The sequence below is a fragment of the Petromyzon marinus genome, chromosome 19 (genome assembly GCF_048934315.1).
Source record: "Petromyzon marinus isolate PM22_M1 ecotype Great Lakes invasive population chromosome 19, UKy_Petmar_22M1.pri1.0, whole genome shotgun sequence".
Lineage (NCBI taxonomy): Eukaryota > Metazoa > Chordata > Hyperoartia > Petromyzontiformes > Petromyzontidae > Petromyzon > Petromyzon marinus.
Genome location: NC_133685.1, coordinates 1,807,320 through 1,826,841, shown reverse-complemented (window position 1 = coordinate 1,826,841; position 19,522 = coordinate 1,807,320). Strand labels below are relative to the sequence as shown.

The 19,522-nt window shown below is 52.3% G+C and overlaps 2 protein-coding genes across 2 annotated transcripts in view; one reads left to right on the top strand and one right to left on the bottom strand.

The window, feature by feature from the left end:
- LOC142925112 (uncharacterized) overlaps positions 1–6,717 on the top strand; it is a 57,957-nt gene extending 51,240 nt beyond the window's left edge. The window contains exon 28 of the mRNA XM_076067980.1: positions 59–6,717. Within this exon, the coding sequence (XP_075924095.1) occupies positions 59–70 (12 nt within the window). The 3' untranslated portion in view covers positions 71–6,717. The remainder of the gene's footprint in view (positions 1–58) is intronic.
- A 3,186-nt stretch (positions 6,718–9,903) lies between these two features.
- On the bottom strand, positions 9,904–18,607 carry LOC116943949 (uncharacterized). Its single transcript, XM_032957322.2, has 6 exons — positions 18,451–18,607; positions 16,284–16,392; positions 15,401–15,574; positions 13,287–13,427; positions 11,237–11,440; positions 9,904–10,482 (listed from the first exon to the last, which is right to left on the bottom strand). Exons 2-6 carry the CDS (start codon positions 16,388–16,390, stop codon positions 10,458–10,460), a joined length of 651 nt encoding a protein of 216 aa, XP_032813213.2. The 5' UTR covers positions 16,391–16,392; positions 18,451–18,607; the 3' UTR covers positions 9,904–10,457.
- Positions 18,608–19,522: the final 915 nt, after the last annotated feature.

Here is a 19,522-nt window from a genome sequence, read left to right as displayed (position 1 = left end):
GCATTGTTCTGACGCTGATGATTACATTTGGCGTGTGTTTTACTCCATTGCAATGCAGAGTCTGGAATAAGGAGGATCGACTCGGCATGGGTCCAGGATCGGCTGCTCCACATCCCAACCAACACGACCGCTGTCAGCGCTGGATCCTTGAGAGATCCAATCCATAGTTTCCAGGTGTCCCGTGTAGAATGTGGCCATTGGGGGTAATTGAAGAGTGTCCGGTGTAAATGTTAACGCGGGAATGAAAATTAAAATAACTCGGCACATCCGTCACTAGCGATGTGGCCTTAAAAATAAAGAAATAATAATGGACGACGTTTTGGGAATGGTCCCTTGTTCAGAGCACGGCTCGCTCACTTAAAGGAAGCTGAAATCCCAATTACAAGCAGCTCTTGTCGACACGTACGATAATACAACCTCGCGAAAGCTGTCCCAGGCTGTTCACACGATTTTTAAGCTCGTTTTATATATATACGTAGAAAAAAAAGAGACTTTCAAATTGTGACCATGGAACTCGGTCAGGAGTGGTGTCGCCACAGTGTCATCATAACGACACCCACCTGACCATCACTTTAGAGTCTTATTTGTTGTTGTTCTAACATCGATGAAAATTCACACTCTGCGATGTCGGGTCGTGCCGCGTGCTGTTCTTGCGGCGCGAAGTCCGACGTTCCCCTCCGTCTGCTGTGGGGGCTCCATCGGCAAGCGAATTCGATTCGGCGAGTGGAGGGAAACGTCGGACGTCGTGCCGAGCGGCACGCGGCACAAACCCCCGAAAACGCGAGCGGAGAGCCGCGAAGCGCAGCCGCGAAACTCCCACGCACGAGTGGCGGTGGTGGTGAGCGTCCAACTCTCGTGGGCCAGCCTGGGTGCGACACGCACATCTGAGGTGTGCGTTGCCACAAGAGCTGCTTGTTGATTGGGGGGTTGTCTTACATTGGGTAGCAGCGGTGGCACCAGGCCACACACCGCTCCACGTTGGGTTGAGATTCGTGTTGTTTAACACTCCTCGGAGCTCAGCGACGCTGCATTATGAAGCCTGCTCGCGGAAATTACCTTCATTGGCTGGAGAAATGGGGCGGTGATGCCACCCTTCTGCAGAAATATAGACGATTAAATTCAGCCCAATCTGCGTTCGCAGCCGGCACACCACATTCAGTATACCTATCGCCATGGCTGCGGCTGTTATCACGTGCCACCCACTCCGGGAGCTCATTGGTCACAGCTCAACGCGATGTAACGGGCAGTGTCCACATTGTCACTCCGTCATCGATTGAAATCGAAACGTTCAGAGGCCGCTGCTGGACAGGAGTAAGGGGGGAATGGGAGGATAATTGGATGGGGGGGGGGGGGGGCAGGCATTTGCCCAACAGTGCGAAGTTACAAGCTAACAACAATAACAACAGCAACAATAAAAACAGCAGTAACATCAACAATAACAACAGCAATAACAACAGCATGCCATCGGTGAGCATCAACCGTATACCGTGATGCTGCAACACCACGGGAATGTTGGTAAATCACGGTGAAATATTTTACTTTCGGGAAATAAAAAAGAAAAGGGCATTTATTGTTTGCAATTTTACATTTTCGACAAGGGGGGCACCCACAGTTATGGCAATTATGATCCAAACGGCATTCTACCCAAATGAGATTCGGATCGTGTCACGTTTGAGGGGTGCATCGGTGGCAGTGGCGGCCGCGGTCATCTCGGCCGAGCGTCGCCCCGCCGCTCGCCTTGCTCGCTCGCGAGATAGCCACACGTCTCGAGATAGCCACACGTCTCGAGATAGCCACACGTCTAGAGATAGCCACACACCACACGTCTCGAGCGAGCCACACGTCTAGAGATAGCCACACACCACACGTCTCGAGCGAGCCACACGTCTAGAGCGAGCCACACGTCTAGAGATAGCCACACGTCTAGAGATAGCCACACACCACACGTCTCGAGCGAGCCACACGTCTAGAGCGAGCCACACGTCTAGAGATAGCCACACACCACACGTCTCGAGCGAGCCACACGTCTCGAGATAGCCACACGTCTCGAGCGAGCCACACGTCTCGAGATAGCCACACGTCTCGAGCGAGCCACACGTCTCGAGCGAGCCACACGCCTCAAGCGAGCCACACGTCTAGAGCGAGCCACACGTCTCGAGCGAGCCACACGTCTAGAGCGAGCCACACGTCTCGAGCGAGCCACACGTCTAGAGCGAGCCACACGTCTCGAGCGAGCCACACGTCTAGAGCGAGCCACACGTCTAGAGCGAGCCACACGCCACACGCCGCTCGCGTTCCACTGGAGAGGCTCGACACGCGCTCTCGGCTCATGACTTCTCTCCGAGGCTCGTAAAAGAGCAACGGCGGCGTCCGCTTTGCCGTTGCCAAATTGACTGACGCCGACACTCAGTGGAGCAATGCGCGCCACGGTCCCAGCAGCCCAGCCTGCAGGGTGTTCCCGCAGGACAGGTTGTGCCCGTGTAGCAAATGGGATGTCGCGGTGGGGGGTAGGGGAGGGGGAAGAGATTTTGGGAAAGTGTTGGCCGGGCATTTTGTTGCTCAGTGAAGTGGGCCTCGCAACAGAGAGTGCGGTGGGCTCACACATCAAGGCAGCGCGAAGATTCTGCTTCGTGTCACTCCACTGCTGGACGAAGGCCTCCCCAGACTGTAAGTGTTCACAGACACGTCTCTGAACAGCCAGCGTGCGATTGAAGCTCAACGCGATCCGTGGCTCGTTGGAAACGCCGAGCGACGGGCCCGCGCCGTGCTGCCGGGCTGCCTCTTCTCTCGCGGTGACCCTGAACCCGCGACGTTTCTCTCGCATGACCGCGTGGGTCATTGCAGGTGGAGCTGAGCTACCCGTTAAACTGAATTTGTTTCGCCACGTGACTGACATTGTTGGCATTGTTGGAGGTGGCAAGCAAAGGCTGCTCGATGTTTGTGAGCTACGGCGAATGAACTTGAGAGGCGTTGTGGAAAACCGATTTGACCCGTGTAATGTTTGTTAAGGTACCCATGCTAACTTCATTTGGAAGACTTTTACAAGCCACATTTGATCCTGTGTTTTGGCATCATCTTCCCACGTGGTTGTACAAGGATTGAATGATTCGATTTTCTCAGTATCATAATCATCATCTTACGTCATGTTTATACGTCACCTCCTGTATCCAGTTCATCTCGACACGAGGACAAAGGGGTATTTGAGATACTAACAAGATAATTACTCGGTACGGTCGTGAATGCAGACCGCTCAGTCATCGTTTTCTCAACTAAACGCTTTGCGGCCAGTACGGCGCTGTGGGTTATCGCGTTTTTTCAGGACACCGCTCAATTTCATCATCAGGGACTGCGATGTGCTCAAGGCAAGTCCCTGCGCGTAACAAACTCCAATTCCCATCGTTTACAGTCAACCCCTTGACTGCGCTGGAGTTAATCTCGCCCCCCCACAGAATAAATCTGCCCCGCCCCCCACAGAATAGATCTGTTCACTCCCCCTCCCCCCCACAGACTAGATCTGTCCACTCCCCCCCACAGAATAAATCTGCCCCCCCCCCACAGAATAGATCTGCCCCCCCCCACAGAATAGATCTGCCCCCCCCACAGAATAGATCTGCCCACACGGTCCCCCCGTCCGCAGCACCTCGGACGCCCAGCAGGGTGGAGGCGGTTGCGTAACCGCGCACCGAATCGGGCCCTGCGTGTTTGACCAGCTGCGGCGAATATTTACTTGACAGCCTCGTCCGTCTGGGTGGTGCAATAAATCCATATTGCGGGTTTTTTTTAGGTTAGATCGCGTAAATATATAAATGTGTCGTTAAACCCGCCACCACCCGACACGGCCAACTAGTAAGGGTTGTCACGTAAACAGAACATGCCCAATTCGTTACAAGTACAGCACACCGGTGTGTTGGAGAGTAAATCCACAACATTTACAATCTGAGTACGACGTTTCGCCAGTAATGACAACGAGCATCATCAGGTGAACAGCCAGATGTGTCCGCCTGGTGATGCTTGTTGTAATTACTGGTGAAACGTCGTACTCCGATTGTAAATATTGTGGATTTGTCTCCAACACATCGGCGTGCTGTACTAGAAACAAATGGGCACGTTCTGTTTAAGTGACAAACCTTGCTAGTTTACTGTCGGGTGGTGGCGGGTTTAACGACACATTTATATATTCACACGATCTAATCCCAAAAAAGCTGTGAAAGCCTACCACGTGTTAAACTGGTGAAATCAATCTCGCGCCTTGTCTGGCTCACCACCACCCTGGCCCCCAATCCTCCTCCTCCTCCCGTTTCACCCTCCACCCGCTCCTCCTCCTCCTCTGCGGGCTGGACTGTTTGTAATGGTGGGCAGGTGGTCGCCGTGCGTGTGCCAGCACCTCCACACGGTCCACTTGTCAACATCATCCGCCCCCCTCCCCTGCCCCAGCACCCACCACAAATTCCGTCTTTGTCTTCCTCTTGCCTTTCTCCCTTTGGGGTTCCCAAAGAGGAGCCGGCGCGCCAGTGGGGGAGCGTCCCGTGAGTCTCGCTCTGCAAGTGCGCAGTACCCCCCCCTCGTCCCTCTGTCTGACAAAATACAAAGTCGTTCTCTGGTATCCCTTTATTTTTGGTAATCCATTATTTCCCCGTGGAATATCGCTGAGTCTCCCGACTATACATCACTCAATCTCTCTGGCCTCTATTTCTATCTCTGTCTGCTATGAAAAAGGACCGCTCCCCGAAACGTCGCCCATTTACCCTCTCCAGGGCAGCGCTGTTGACAAACGTGTTACCTCTGTTATTTGTACTGTGGTGGGCAGGTGGGACAGCATTGCGGGGGGTTTCCACGTGGCCTCAAGGCGCTTGCGCTTCGCAGGGATCATTGTCCCTCTCTTCTCCAGGGGGCGAGGGGGGGGTTCCGTGCCCTGTAGGGGAATCGTCTGGACACACGAGGCCAGCGCTGCTTGTCAACAGAGGCCGTCTGCCACCCGGGCACTGTCCGTGGCGGTGTTTGAGCCCGGGCCCGTTGCCCTCCGTGCTGACCGTCGCCGCGGGCTGGTTGGTGACCTCGTTCCTGGATACACTTGGCCGAGGCCGGACAGCCGAGTCTTAGCGCTATCGCTGCTGTTGTTCTCTCCTTACAGCAGGGTTTTATATATTTTATGTTCATGATTGTGTTGGGGAGGGGGTGGGGGGTAATTTGTGTTTGTCTCTTGTCTATCATTGGTGAATAATGATTCCTCTCTTCCCGCAAGCGAAGTTGCTGCCCGTGTTTGAGCGTCGGCGTGTCCTCGCCGTTTGTCTTGAGCTAGTTCTTTGACCCAGTCGTACATTTTGTTTATGGCGGTGATGTTTAAAGAGAGGACAGAAAAAAAATCTGCTGCAGATTTGTGGATAAAATCCCCCTTAAATTTAGGTCACAACGATTTTACGGGAAATTCCACGCATGTATAGACTCAGTTTTGGCTAAATTAATCATCTTATGAATTAAATAAGATATATTCAATGAAGGTAAACGATCTGAAAACGTTGACACAATAACAATCCACAAGTTGTCACAGCACTGTGCGTCTCTCCGCTGTGTTTTCGGGTTGTTGATCGGCACCAAAACCACCTTCACCACCACCTATCACGATCACCACCACCATCACCACCATCACCACCACTACCATCACCACGTGGGGTGCCATCGCTCCACGTGCTCAGCTCGGCTCGATTGTATATCGCGAAGAAGCTTCCCAGCACGTGGAACGAAACGTCGGACCTAAGGACCAACAACACTCGGAGCAACCCGAATGTACATCGGAGAGCTGCGACCTCGTTTCTGCCGTCACCTCTGGAATTGCGCTGTCCGTGGAATTTCCCCAACGCTCTGGACGTTATTTTACTGCGACAAAGAGGAATTCTCTCTCATTGCGCCTTTAATGAATAAATAACGTACTTCCCTTTGTCAATCAAATGCTGGATGAAGGTCCTCTCCCCCATGTTCGGCGTAGGTCATTTATTGGCCATACTTCACCATCCTGGTCAGTGCTAGTTGGTGAAGGAGAGAGGCCCAGAACCGGTTCACAGATCACTCGCCACTGATGTTAGCCGTGGCCATGAATCTACTGCGCTTACCTGCTTATGAAGGTCATTCCATCTACTTGTCTTGAACTTTGAGATGACCTGTACAGGTGTGTTCTGGTAGCAGCCTTGGTCAATACAAGCACCTTTGGTCGGGCAGTGCTGGCTCATTGCCCCCATTTGTGCCAGTGGTAACCAGGCCATCAGTGTGAAGTGATTCGAATTTACACGCGTGTCCGGTTTGTTTGTTTAAAATTCGCACAGCGTCTGTTATTCGTTACGCGTGGTTCTGTTTGGATGCCTGCCCAAGCAACCCCTGCGATCTGCAATCTCTCTTGGCAAAAGGGATAACGAGGTAAAGCATTTATTAGCTCCGAAATTCAAAGAAGTCTTCGCAAACGGTCCTGCGTTTATTTATCGCCACCTTGTGTATCTCGCCTCTAGCCCTGATTGGCACACGCGGCGGTGCTGTTGTTGCTGCTGCGGAGAGAGAGGTAAAATTATTCCCGACAATTATCCTTGTTTGAAATCCCCGTATACGTGATTGTGTTCGGTTTAACCTGGGTTTTTATTAGTCTCGCTTCTCTCGTGTACAACAACAACATCATCATCATCGTAACTGTCAGAGAAATAACCCGACTGGAATAAACACGAGCCCTCTGAACACCGTGGCGGACAAGGAGTTGTGTTTTGTTCTTTTAAAAACAAAGTTAAGTGATTGAAAAAAAAAACGCTTTGCCGAGATAAGATTTTACCATTTTCTCCATCTCACATTCACCCTTTGTGTTGACATTGTTTTTTTTTTATTGAACCGGGTGCTCCGTTTCCTCCCACACGTATAGACACTCGTCATGAATGGCATGCAACACATTAATCTACTGTGGATTGCACATAATTGCGAGATATATTTGTACAAATGATGCTACAGTACTATATAAGCACACATTAGTATACAGTATTAACATAATATCATAACTGGCGGTGGTCAAATTGACGCAACTCGACGGAGACAGCTATAATTCTTAATCTGTCAATTGAACTTAAGAAAAAAATCTGCGGAAGCGGGAACAAGCCGTGACACTTGTCCGTGGCAGCGGTACCAGACAGGAATACTCCCGGGAGGCTCCCACAGATTTCTAAAATTAAAAACTACACGGCCGCATGACCACGCCATGTGACCACCGCTTGTGACCCGCTCCTCGCGACGCATGTGCCTCGTGGCTCTCGGCCAGATGAATATTATTGGTATGCGGCCCGTAGGGTCATCGAGTATTTAATTCCCATCCCCTCGTATTCCATGATGCCACAAGAGTCGCAGCACCAGCAGCAGCTTTCACTTTGCATCGACAGGTAGCAAACGTATTTTTAATGATACGTGATCACTCAAACAGCAGCAGCAGCATCAGGTAATTTTTACACATTTAGAATTGTAGCAAAAATGCACAGGCCTGGATCAATTCAATGCTGGGGTTTGTTTGGCCGTGTTTTGTCACGCTCGTGATGGGGCACGCAGAGTCGCGTCAGATATGACTCGCCACTCGGATCGCCCAGTTCGTATCGCGATGCTCATGCCACCGCGAGAGCGCTCTGTCCCGTGAGACGCAACGTCATTAGTGGTAGGGCGCTGTTAGTCGCACAACCACTGACCCATTCACTCATCATACACAGGTTCACTCATCGTGTGCTGGCTCACTCACTCATCATACACTCACTCACACTGCCGCTGACTCGCTCACATATCATACGCTGACTCACTCATCATGTGCTGACTAACAAATCGTGCGCTGACTCACACATCATACATTCACTCATACTGCCTCTGACTCGCTCACACATCATACACTCGCTCACACATCATACACTCGCTCACACATCATACACTGACTCACTCACACATCATACACTGACTCACACATCATACTCTCACTCACACTGCTGCTGACTCACTCACACATCATACACTGACTCACACATCATACACTCACTCACGCTACTACTGACTCACTCACACATCATACACTGGGAGTGTCGTGCTGCCAGCTATGGCTGCAGGTTTTGTCGTACGTGTTATGTATATCGTTTATTGGTAAATTTAAAATCACAGTTCCTATGATTACTGTTGTTACATTGTTTTTATAGCTTTATTTTGGTGATTCGAAAACATATGGTTAATCTGAATTGTCTTATGGTTGTTGTTGTTGGCTTGCACCACATTGTGATTTTTGCACACAGCGTTTTAATAATTTTTTTGTGTTGAATATTTGCTGGTTTATTCCAGGATGTTTCTGTTGCGCGTCGTCGCTTTGGGATGTTCTGTGTTCAAATTTTGTTTTGTTGCGGTTGCACCCGACTTAAGAGCCGCATGGCTCACAGGGATATACCTAATTAATTAAACATGAAAACTTGAAATTTGAAAGTCCCTGGGACAGGAAATACACACGTACCACCTGAAGTGTCAAATCGGTGGCACTGCTTTATTTACGTGGCCAAAAAGTGTGAGTCATGATGTGACCTGCCCGTATGACCTACCCGTATGGAAAGGCAATGTCCACTCAGCTGGCTGCAAATTAAGAGTGGTGTACCGCGCTATTCACCACAATTTGACAATTATTATTTTATGCCAATTATTCGGAAAGCCTCAGTCTAGAGACTTTATTCAGAAGCAGGGATTGGCCCTGCAAAAAAAAGAGATGTGCTGCTTCTTGTGGGAGGAAAGTGTTAATCCTGAGAAAATCCACCACGAAAATGAGGAGATAACGCTCAACCATCCACACAGACGGATTCATGAACCCACCACTGGCTGTCCCGCCGTCTACTTGGCTGCCGTGTTGGCGTTCTCGATAGCGTCTCTGCGATCCACCAACCCCGCCGTATGAAATGCTTTCATGCCTTTGTTTTATAATGAGGACAAAACAGCCAATTAAGAACACGTGGCATGTGACAATGACAGGGCCCACGTGACTGAACATCTCGGCTCTGCCTTTATTCCGTGGCTCCGTCATTAAGGTCCCTTCGATGCCACGCGGTGGTGTGGGTGGATGGGTGGGGGGGGTGTTGTGTAATTTCACGTGTCGATTAATTGAGCATTTAATTAATCCAGTTGTCACAGCAGTGTAGGCCCCGAGACGTCCGTCATCCGCATAGCTCATTAAGCGTTTCATTTACTGCGTCACCACGACGCAGGCTGCACGCGCGCGTTTGTCGCCGGATCCCAAATTTGGACGCGGTGTGAAGAGGGCGCAACCGGAGTGTGACGGGTCTGAGTTCGACTTCCGAACCGGTTCTCATTACGCACGACACCTGGTGGCAGGGGCAGGAAGAGCAATGGGAGGGGGGAGTTCGTGCCACGGCGGCTGTCAAAGCGCGATCCGTCAAAGCTGAGAGGCATCATTAAGCCGAGGCGAAGTGACCGGGTGAGGTGTAGGGGCCACGGGGGGATGGGATGGGGGGGCTTTGTGGAGAGTGGCAGAGTTTCGGTGGGAGAGAGAACATCGTGAGGGGGTGGCCACGCCGTGGGACGAGACGCGTTTTGGGTCAAATCTTACTTTACCACGTCAGACAAGGCTGCGTGAATTTGCATCCTGATTCGGCCACTAACCCTAAAACCTCTTCTCGTGATCATCACCAGCCGTGATCTATACACTGCTGGACTCGAGCTCAGGCCTCCCCCATCCCAAAATCGTCGCCATCACCTCTCTTGCGAAATAACAATCCAGCTATCACCGCAGAGAGACCATTTCACGGTCCCATCGCTGCCTCTCCGCGGTGCTTCATCGCTGGTTGGGTTTAGCCAGGAATGCTCCGTTGCGACCTTGACAGATCTACACACAAGTAGTCCGGTAGACGCGAGTCATAATTTAAAAATACTTTATTAGCATCGTGAGTATCACACCTGCTAGCCACGCGTTACAGGTGTGTGTGTGTGTGTGGGGAGCGGTAGCGCAGCGGTTAGCGCATTGCTCTCCGAACCCACCGATCAGAGTTCGATTCCCGACCATGGGTAACATCACCGTCGAGTGATATCAGACCTTGTCCCCTGCCTCCCCTAGATCGACGTAGACTTCAATCATTGCTTTGTGCGATTAGTGTATGTGTGTATATATATGTGTGTGTAAACATCAGCACTGGGGAGACAAAGGCGGCCGGGCGTAGGTGCAATGTACACAGAGCACACCAAGAAGGAGCCGCTATGAGGCTAGATTTAGACAAAGGCAGTTTCACGCCTTTTATTTAATGAAGCCATAAGAATATTATCAATAAAGATTGATTAGGAGTGGTAGTGAACGAGCGAGCTGTGTGTGTGTGTCAGCAATATCGGCGAGTGATCTCGAGGTTGGCGGGGGAAGGGTACAGTTGAAGCGTGGGGAACGGAGCAATTTGGGACGTTGCGGTGCCGGGGCCGAGTCAGTCTGCGAAGGCGCCACGACTCCTGTGAACGAACAACAAACGGGGCGATAGATCAACGTCCGACTGCCCGACACGAAACGAGTCGATGCCTGCAAAGCCCTTTTGTCACTTCTCTCCGAGCCCTGCGGAGGCTTATTTAACCATACTTCACATACGCCGTCAATGGAGGCGGCGAGGAGGAACGGTCGCGGGACCGTAGAAGTGGAGTACAACAATAGTTGTCGCCGTACTGCCCTCTGCTGCCCCGCAGCGACGGCACGTGCGTGGTGGCCTCGCGCCATCCAATCACGATCCAGGCTCAAGGCCCCCCCCGCCCCGCTCGGCTCACCCAGGTGTGACGACATTCGACGCATTCTGCTACGGCGGCTACGCTGTGATCATCGACGCTTTTTAGGGGGGGGGGTTGTTTTTGTTTTACACACAAAGACTCCGGGAGTTCGACACCGAGAAACAGGCATGGAAATACACACCAAGAGACCGAGACTCGCCAACACAGACAGACGCCGAGAGGGACAGAGAGAGAGATAGACACACCAACCACAATGACAGCCGCACATTCATCACTTGGTGGCGGTGACGTCACCCAGGGCGCTTGTGCCATGCTAGGTGCAATTGGAGATGGCCACAAAGACAAATATCCCCCGTGTAGGCTTCACAGACTGTTGGGGTAAGTGCTATTTGCGAGTAGCACCTATGGAGTTGCACACACACGCAGACAGGCGCGTATCAAGTTGGGTGCTCCCTGTAAAAGCGATGGGTGGAGGGGGGGCACTCACGTGGGCTCGCAGGGCCCCCCACTGCTCTGCAGGAGCCGCATGAGCTGCTGCGTGGACAGCTGCTCCAGGATGAAGCTCAGCTCCGCCGAATCGGGACTCACCCTCGGCATGGGCCCCACCACCTCCTCGTCCTCCTGCTCCCCCTCCTCCTCCGCACCCTCCAGGGCTGCCGAGTCCAGCATCGTGTCCTGATCGCTCAGGAGCCTGGGGCCCGCGGGATGGGAAGAATAGGAGGGGGTAGAAGGGATTGGGAGGGATGGGAAGAATAGGAGGGGGTAGAATGGATTGGGAGGGATGGGAAGAATAGGAGGGGTAGAAGGGATTGGGAGGGATGGGAAGACATTGGAGTGGAATTAATGGGAGGGACGGTGGACCTTGTAGGGATGGTCAATGTGAGAGGGATGATGGTAGGGAGGCATGGAAGGGATGGGCTGGATCGGTTCACTTCCAGCTCCGAGGGTTAAAATTGCGAGTTTAATATACGACAGATATTGTTTCCAGGGCTTGTGACATCCATATATAAGGCGTGAATAATGGGGCCTCCGACACAGGGTGTGTGAATTCCAAATGTGAATGACGTCATTTCACGCCGCGTCACCGCCGTCAAATTGAACGCGCTGGAATCGGGCGTTCAGGGAGCACGTGACGAGCCCCACGCACACACCGAGACAACCATGGTGAGCTTCGCTGCTTCACTCGGCCGAGAGTTTTTGTTTGATTGCGTCGACTCAGCGCACACCGCGCTGTAATTTGTGGTGCAGCTGCCGTTAGAAGTGGTGCAACAAGAGCAACAACGAAGCTTATGGCGGAGACCCCGGCTCTCGCATAAACTGCGTTGCGACGTCATTTTATGTCTGTTGAAGGCGAACGATACGGCGATCTAATCCTCTCGACGAGCTCTACACGATGCTCTAACAAAATTTTAAAAGTTTTGTTTGTGACTACGGCAATTTTGCCAACGATGGGTGCTGGGTGAAGAACGAGATGATTGATTTCTGGTGTGTCTCGCGGCGTTTATGTGCGCGTTTATTCGGGACCTCCGGGGTCCCGCCATGCGGTTCAAACAACAACAACACGTCTTCTTCTTCAAACACATAGATACATTTAAACGTTGCCTATTATCATGTCTCCTTAATCATCACATGCCTCGCCATTCGTAAGTTCAGCACTGGACAGCTCCCAGTAGAGGTGCTGAATGAATGATTCATGATGCATGGATTGAGATTTATTTTTACGCACATAACAAATGCATACGATGGTCTGTCGGATCGTTTATCGGGTGAGGATGATGGAGCAGTTGATAGAGAATGATGGTGACAATCGAGTGGCAGATTGAACAGGCTAACGCAGCTGGCTGTGGAACTACGAAGTGGAGTCAAGTGCATTTTGTTTAACCAGCTGAGAACTCAAGAGAACTCGAGATGGAGTTAGGAGATTGAGCAAAGTGTGGTGGAGGTAGGACGTGGAGCTCGGTGTGGTGGGTCGAGGTGCGATGTTGCAGTGAGACGGAGCTTTTACAGTGAGGCAGCGGACCTAGTGAAGTGTGACGAAGATGGGAGCAGAGATCTTGGAGATTGCGTGAGAAGTGGTGGAGCTAGGAGATGGAGCTAGGAGATGGAGCGAGGAGTGGTGGAGCTAGGAGATGGAGCGAGGAGTGGTGGAGCGAGGAGTGGTGGAGCTAGGAGATGGAGCTAGGCGATGGAACGAGAAGTGGTGGCGCTAGGAGATGGCGCGAGAGGTGGTGGAGCGAGGAGGGGTGGAGCTAGGAGATGGAGCTAGGCGATGGAACGAGAAGTGGTGGCGCTAGGAGATGGCGCGAGAGGTGGTGGAGCGAGGAGGGGTTGTGGAGCGAGGAGGGTGGTGGAGCGAGGAGGGTGGTGGAGCGAGGAGGGTGGTGGAGCGAGGAGGCTGGTGGAGCGAGGAGGGTGGTGGAACGAGGAGGGTGGTGGAGCGAGGAGGGTGGTGGAGCGAGGAGAGTGGTGGAGCGAGGAGGGTGGTGGAGCGAGGAGGGTGGTGGAGCGAGGAGGGTGGTGACTCTCCGGTCTCGTACTCGCGTTTGCCGCGGCCCCTGTTCCTGACGAGCCAGTCGACAAAGTCCTTGGCCGCCTTCCCGTCCAGCACGGAGCTGTAGTCGCTCGCGATGGTTCCCTCCGCGTGGCGCTTCCCCTCCGCCTGCCGCCGTGCTGGGGCTCTGGCGTGGAGACCACGAGGAGAGTTAGGGCCAGGGGGCACGGGGCTGTTCTATATGGGAAACTAGCTTTACTGCCCGGCTTCGCCCGAGACTTGGATTCTTGTCTTGGATTAATACACAGCCTACGCGGAGGGTTGGGGGGGATGCGTGACGTCAGCAGGCACACTGCGTGACGCTACCGCACGCGGGTGACATCACAGATGTGACGTCACCGCTCACTGCAAAAAAATCCATTATTGCGCCCCCCCCCCCCCCCCCCCCCCAAATACAAAAGTCTATTTTTATACTTTTTGTATTGTGTACAGTCTGGAAGCTACCCACAACAAATTTCAAGTTTGTTGCATGTTGGGAAGTATGCTAAACATTTCGAACAGACAAATATTCACAAATTTCCCTTGTATATATAGAGATGTGATTAGTAACTTCGATACTTACCTGTGTATCGATAGTGCAGTGTTAGCGTACTATTTTATTGAGAGACTCCTGCTGTGTGTGGTGGTATCTTGGTGTGTTCTGGGACTGCTTTGGTCTTGTTTTTGCTGCCTTGCCAAAGCTTGATACATCGGACTTAGATAATTTATGAAGTATTCGTATTCTGTGATTTGTTTACCCGTTTCTCTATTTGGCACTCCTCTCGCTTGTTTTTTGTTTTGTTTGCTGTCGTAAACTTGCTGACCCGCCCCATGCGGGACATCTGTGAACAAGAGCTTCATAGCTCATCGGATTCCTCCTGCAGTCTAAATACAGTCTGATGCTGTGTTCAGTTCCTTCCCTTGATTGTTTCACCGTCACCAGTGCCCGATGTCAAACACGCCATCGGTATTGCCCTGTCGGATCAATACGAGAGGAGCTCCCTCGAGCGGAGGCCCTTTCTGGTGGCTAGGCGATGTTAACTCCCTCCCCTGCTATGCAGGAGGTCGTGGGTTCAATTCCGACCCTGACGACTGCTGTATATATTGGTTAGATCGCGTAAGTATATAAATGTGTCTTTAAAACCCGACACCACCCGACACAGCCAACTATTAAGGGTTGTCACGTAAACAGAACGTGGCCAATTCGTCACTAGTACAGCATCATGTGTTTGGAGAGCAAAGCCACAACATTTACAATATGAGTACGACGTTTCGCCAGTAATTACAACTAGCTTCATCAGGCGACAGCCAAATTTGTGGAGAAGTCCACCTGTTTCGTTCCTTATGTAGAGGCGTAGATGTGGTGACCACACTTCTGTGCTCAGATTGTAAATGTTGTGGCTTGGCTCTCCAACACACCAGTTAGTGCTGTACTCGTGACGAATTGGCCAGGTTCTGTTTACGTGACAACCCTTACTAGTTGGCTGTGTCGGGTGGTGGCGGGTTTTAAAGACATATTTACGCGATCTAACACAACAAACCTCTTATTGATGATATTGGTCTCGAACGCCTACGTGTTAAACTGTATATTTGGAGTTTGCGTGTCTCTTTCTCATCATCATCATCATTACGGTGGCTAGGAGATGTTAACTACCTCGCCTGCCATGCAGGAGGTCGTGGGTTCGATTCCGACCCTGACGCCTGCTGTATATTTGGAGTTGACGTGTCTCTCTCCCCGTGGTCGCCTGTAATTTTTAATCCCGGTCCTTCAGTTTTTACCATCCACAATTAGAATAAACACACGTGTGTTAGGGGATTTGGCTGATATCAATTTCCACGTGATGATAAGCCACTTCGTTGAGCTATTATTTGTGTTGCCAGGTCGCTACTGAAGAATAAGCTAATAGCTTAGTGGGATTTACCTGGCAAGATAAAAGAAATTAGTTTAAAAAATATATATAGTTTAATTCGGGGTCCTTCACCATCCGAGGTTCTGGGCTACAGCCTCTAAACCCCCCCCCCCCTTGCCTCTGAGTTCATCCGACCCTGGGTACGGCCCCACCCCCCCCCTAGGCAGGGACCGCTGGGGGCTGGGCGGTGGGGGTCTCGGGGTGTCCCTACCGGCCTCTCTTGGTGCCGATGAGCCAGTGCACGAAGTCCTTGGCTCGCACCGTGTCCAGGTATTTGCTGTAGTCGCTCGTGAACGTCCCCTCCGAGTGTCTCTTCGCGTTCTTCGCCTCCGCCTCTGACCAGGAGGGCTCCGCCTCTTCGACCCGCGCCTCCTCCACGGGAACGCTGCGGTCATCATCATCACCACCATCATCACTATCATCATCACCATCATAATCACCACCATAATCATCATCACCACCAATATTACCATCATCACTATCAACATTATCAGCACCATCATCATAGGCAAAAAAATTACTTTATGCACTGGCTGGGTCAAGGGCACGACTCCTCGCGGCCCCGAGCCGTCGCCGCCTCTTCTGGCCCCGCGATGTAACTCAAAACCCGTCTAGCTTCCCGCACGTCAGCGATGGGCACCCGCTCTCCTGCGCCTGAGCACGTGGGTGTGTGTGTGGGTGCGTGTGTGTGTGTGGGTGCGTGTGTGTGTGGGTGCGTGTGTGTGTGGGGAGTGGTAGTGTAGTGGTTAGCGCGCTGCGCTATGAACCCGGCGACCCGGGTTCGATTCCCGCTCACGACCAACAGCAGTGAAAATTATCTGAACCGGTCCTGGGCCTCCCCTAGGTCGACTCAGCTGCAAATGAGTACCTGGTGCGGTGTTGTAAACATCGCCACTGGGGAGACAAATGCGGTCGGGCGTGGTGCTGACCACCCACCCACTCATGTACCATTCCGGCCTTAATAGGTGCTGCTACTCGCTAACAGCACTTGTCCCAACAGTCTGTTAATGCTTCACGGGGGATCTTTGTCTTTTGTACGTCTGAGCGCGTGCCTGTGTCTTGGTCTGCGCCCGCTGCCTGGCGCCGCGACTCACCTGTCGTAGCTGTAGGTCTCGAACACGGGCGAGGAGGAGACTGTGCGGGGCAGCACAATGCTGATGAGCAGAACGCTTCCCAGCGCCGTGCGCGTGATGCTGACCATGGCTGTGGTGAAGCGGTGGTGGTGGGGGCGAGGGAAATACATATTTCGCATTAATATCGCCCGCTGAAATTTTTTTGACAAACATTTATCATTCGCTGTCTTCAAAGGTCGTCGTGGGGAGCCAACGCCGTCGATGGCGCCACCGATTTTGTGTCGCCAACGCTCTCTGCCCTCGACCGGCCCCCCCACAGCTGCCACGCAGTATCAGAATCGGTATATATCCTGCAAAAATTCGATTAGCTATAAAGCTCTTTTTCACAGATGTCCAGTCGAAACGCAGCGACCTCCACGAGCTGCCCTCCCAGTCTCTCTCACCACCTGCTCGTTGGGTTTCCCCTCCTTTTCCCGACTCGTAATTTGGTGGAACCTTGCTCAAGGTTGGGTCCCCCATGCTCGAGTTCCATTCCACCCCAGCCGATCCCATTGTCTCCTCTTGACCTTGCGACTCATCACTCGGGCACCGTGGATGTTGAGGAATGGCCAGGCTGAATCGTGGTCCAGTTATCTTATCCTTGCCTTTCCTCGACAATGTTTTATGGGTGATACCATCAACAAATTGATGCCATTCACAAGAGGCAGTAATTCGGTCTTTTTCAGGAAGGTAGTGAATTGAGACGTTTGGCAAACTTGATCTTAAGGAGTGTTTTATGTTGCGATCGGACGGAACTGTGGCGCTATGAATCTGCCAGTCGGACGATGAGATGATGGCACGATGAAACATTTTATTTGCGTCTTGTGTGTACATTTTATTTTTTCATCAAGAAGATGTGCCTAGTAGTCTATTAGATTTTTCCAAAGGTTTTTTTACTCGAATGAACAATTATTATTCGATGAAAAATATTCATACCTGCAGTGTGATGATGACGATGAGTGTTGTCATTAATTATCTCGCTCTCATCTGCACTGCACGCACGGAGTGACGGATGACAGCGTCGCCGTTGAGCGCGTGCGGCATGCAAGATGAGTCGTCGCCTTTTGTTTGTCTAAGCGAAACTATATATTTTTATCTTACCAGGTGCGGGCCCACTGGGCTGTATAGGTATGTTTCAGAAGCGACCTAGCTATCGCAGATGATAGCTCCACGACGTGGCTTGCATGGGAAAATGTAGAGCAGGCAAACACTCTTAACGCATGTTTCTAAATGTGGAGGGAAAAGCCGGAGGCCCTGGAGAAAAAAATCCACACGGCCGCGGGGAGAGAGGCACGCAAACTCCACATATATAGCAGGCGTCAGAGTCGGGATCGAACCCATGACCTCCTGCAAACCAGCCGACGGAATCAACATCTCGCCATCGCGTTTTAAGATCAGAGCCTTCCTCGTTCTCGGTAAACTCACGGTCACAGTGAGTTTCGTGGCCAGATGGATGAACCACCTTCGGTGAAAATTATACCTTGCCCACACACGATGATGGTTATATAATTCTCCCAGGAAGAGCCTCACCGATAAATCTCAAAACTTGTGTTATCAGAAGGGTCCTGCTACATCGGCACGCTTGGCCAATTCCCTGTCGCCAGCGGTGAGCTCTCGTACATTATTGAGATCGGAAGCCCGCGGATAATTTCACGTACGTATTTTGTTTTCTCTCTATCCAAACATCAACTGTAAAATAAATCGACTTGCGCAAACGTAAACAAATCAAATCCAATTTTCTCGGTCCTTCAGTGCAGGAGAGACGACTCACAGGTGTGCCCCTTGCTCAATCAAAGCACGCCAATCAGGACTGGTAATGATTCTACGATTATCCATTTAGAGATGCCACAATTATTACCATTGGGGACTCCTCTTTATTCTCTTCTAAGCACGTGACTGAATATTGTGGAAATGATGCAGAAATTTTCTACATTTTTCTTAGATTGGTGATTACCTCTTCTACAATTTCTCCCCATTATCTCAGTGAAGGTGTCTAAACCGACCCCCTTCGTATTTAGCATGCACGTGGTACCGTATTCCTCCAAACGGAAGACGCTCCCGTGAAAGTAAGACGCGCACCCCGGGAGACAAGGTGAAGTCGGACGTCTCCCACGGGGGTGGGAGAGCGGGGGAGCGTGTGCCCCCTTACCTCGTTCCGACTTGTCAAGGCGGCGTTGCGAGCAGGAAGCTGGCGGTGGTGGCGGTGGTGGCAGTGGTGGCAGTGGTGGCGTGTGGCCCCTTAAGAGTTGGGTATCTGGATGAGGAAGGAAGGCTGACTGGTTGTCATGCCACTGGCAGGCGGGCTGCACGTTATATACGCGCTGCGGGTCGTCCCGCGTCTACCTGACCCCCCCCCCGCCATGGTGACCCGAACAAAATCTGTCACGCGGCGTGCACCTGTGGGGGCGGGGGGAATTAGGAGAGAGTGGGGGAGAAGAGGGACTACAAGAGTGGTGGTGGGTGGGTGGGGGGGGGATCTGCGGGGGGGGGGACCTGCGGGGGGGGACCTGGGGGGGGGGTCAGGAGAGGGTGGGGGAGCAGAGAGGCGACAGGAGAGTGGTGGAGGTGGGGGGGGGGAACTGGGGGGGGGGGGGGTGGGGGACCTGGGGGGGGATCAGGAGAGGGTGGGGGAGGAGAGAGGCGACAGGAGAGTGGTGGAGGTGGGGGTGAGGGGGGGGGGGGTACGCCGCGGCTCGGCCAGTTGATTTGACGGAGTGAGTTCTGTGTCTAATGTTTGATTCCCGGGCATGGACACCAACACCAGTGACGAATATGTAAGCCGGTCCTGGGCCTCCCCTAGGTCGACTCAGCCTTAAATGAGTACCCGGCGCGGTGTGTAGCACACATCGGCACTGGGGGAGACAAAGGCGGCCGGGGCGTGGTGCTGGCCACCCACCCCCTCGCGTGCAGTGCCGGCCTTCACAGGTGCTACTCGCTAACAGCACTTGCCCCCTACAGTCTGTTTAGGCTATAGGACCATCTTTGTGTGTGTGTGGGGGGTGTAGCATGGTGTGTTTGCACATGGCACTACGAACCCCGTCAACCCAAGTTCCATTCGCGCTCAGGCCGTCATCCCCCTCTTGGTCGACTCTGCCTTCATTAAAAACCCGGCACGCAAACCCGACAACTAACTCGGGTTAAGAACACCGCCTTGCCACTGGTGTCTTGGACGTGGCCTGGGCCGTGCGGGCCGTGTGGGCTATTTGACTATACTTCACCAC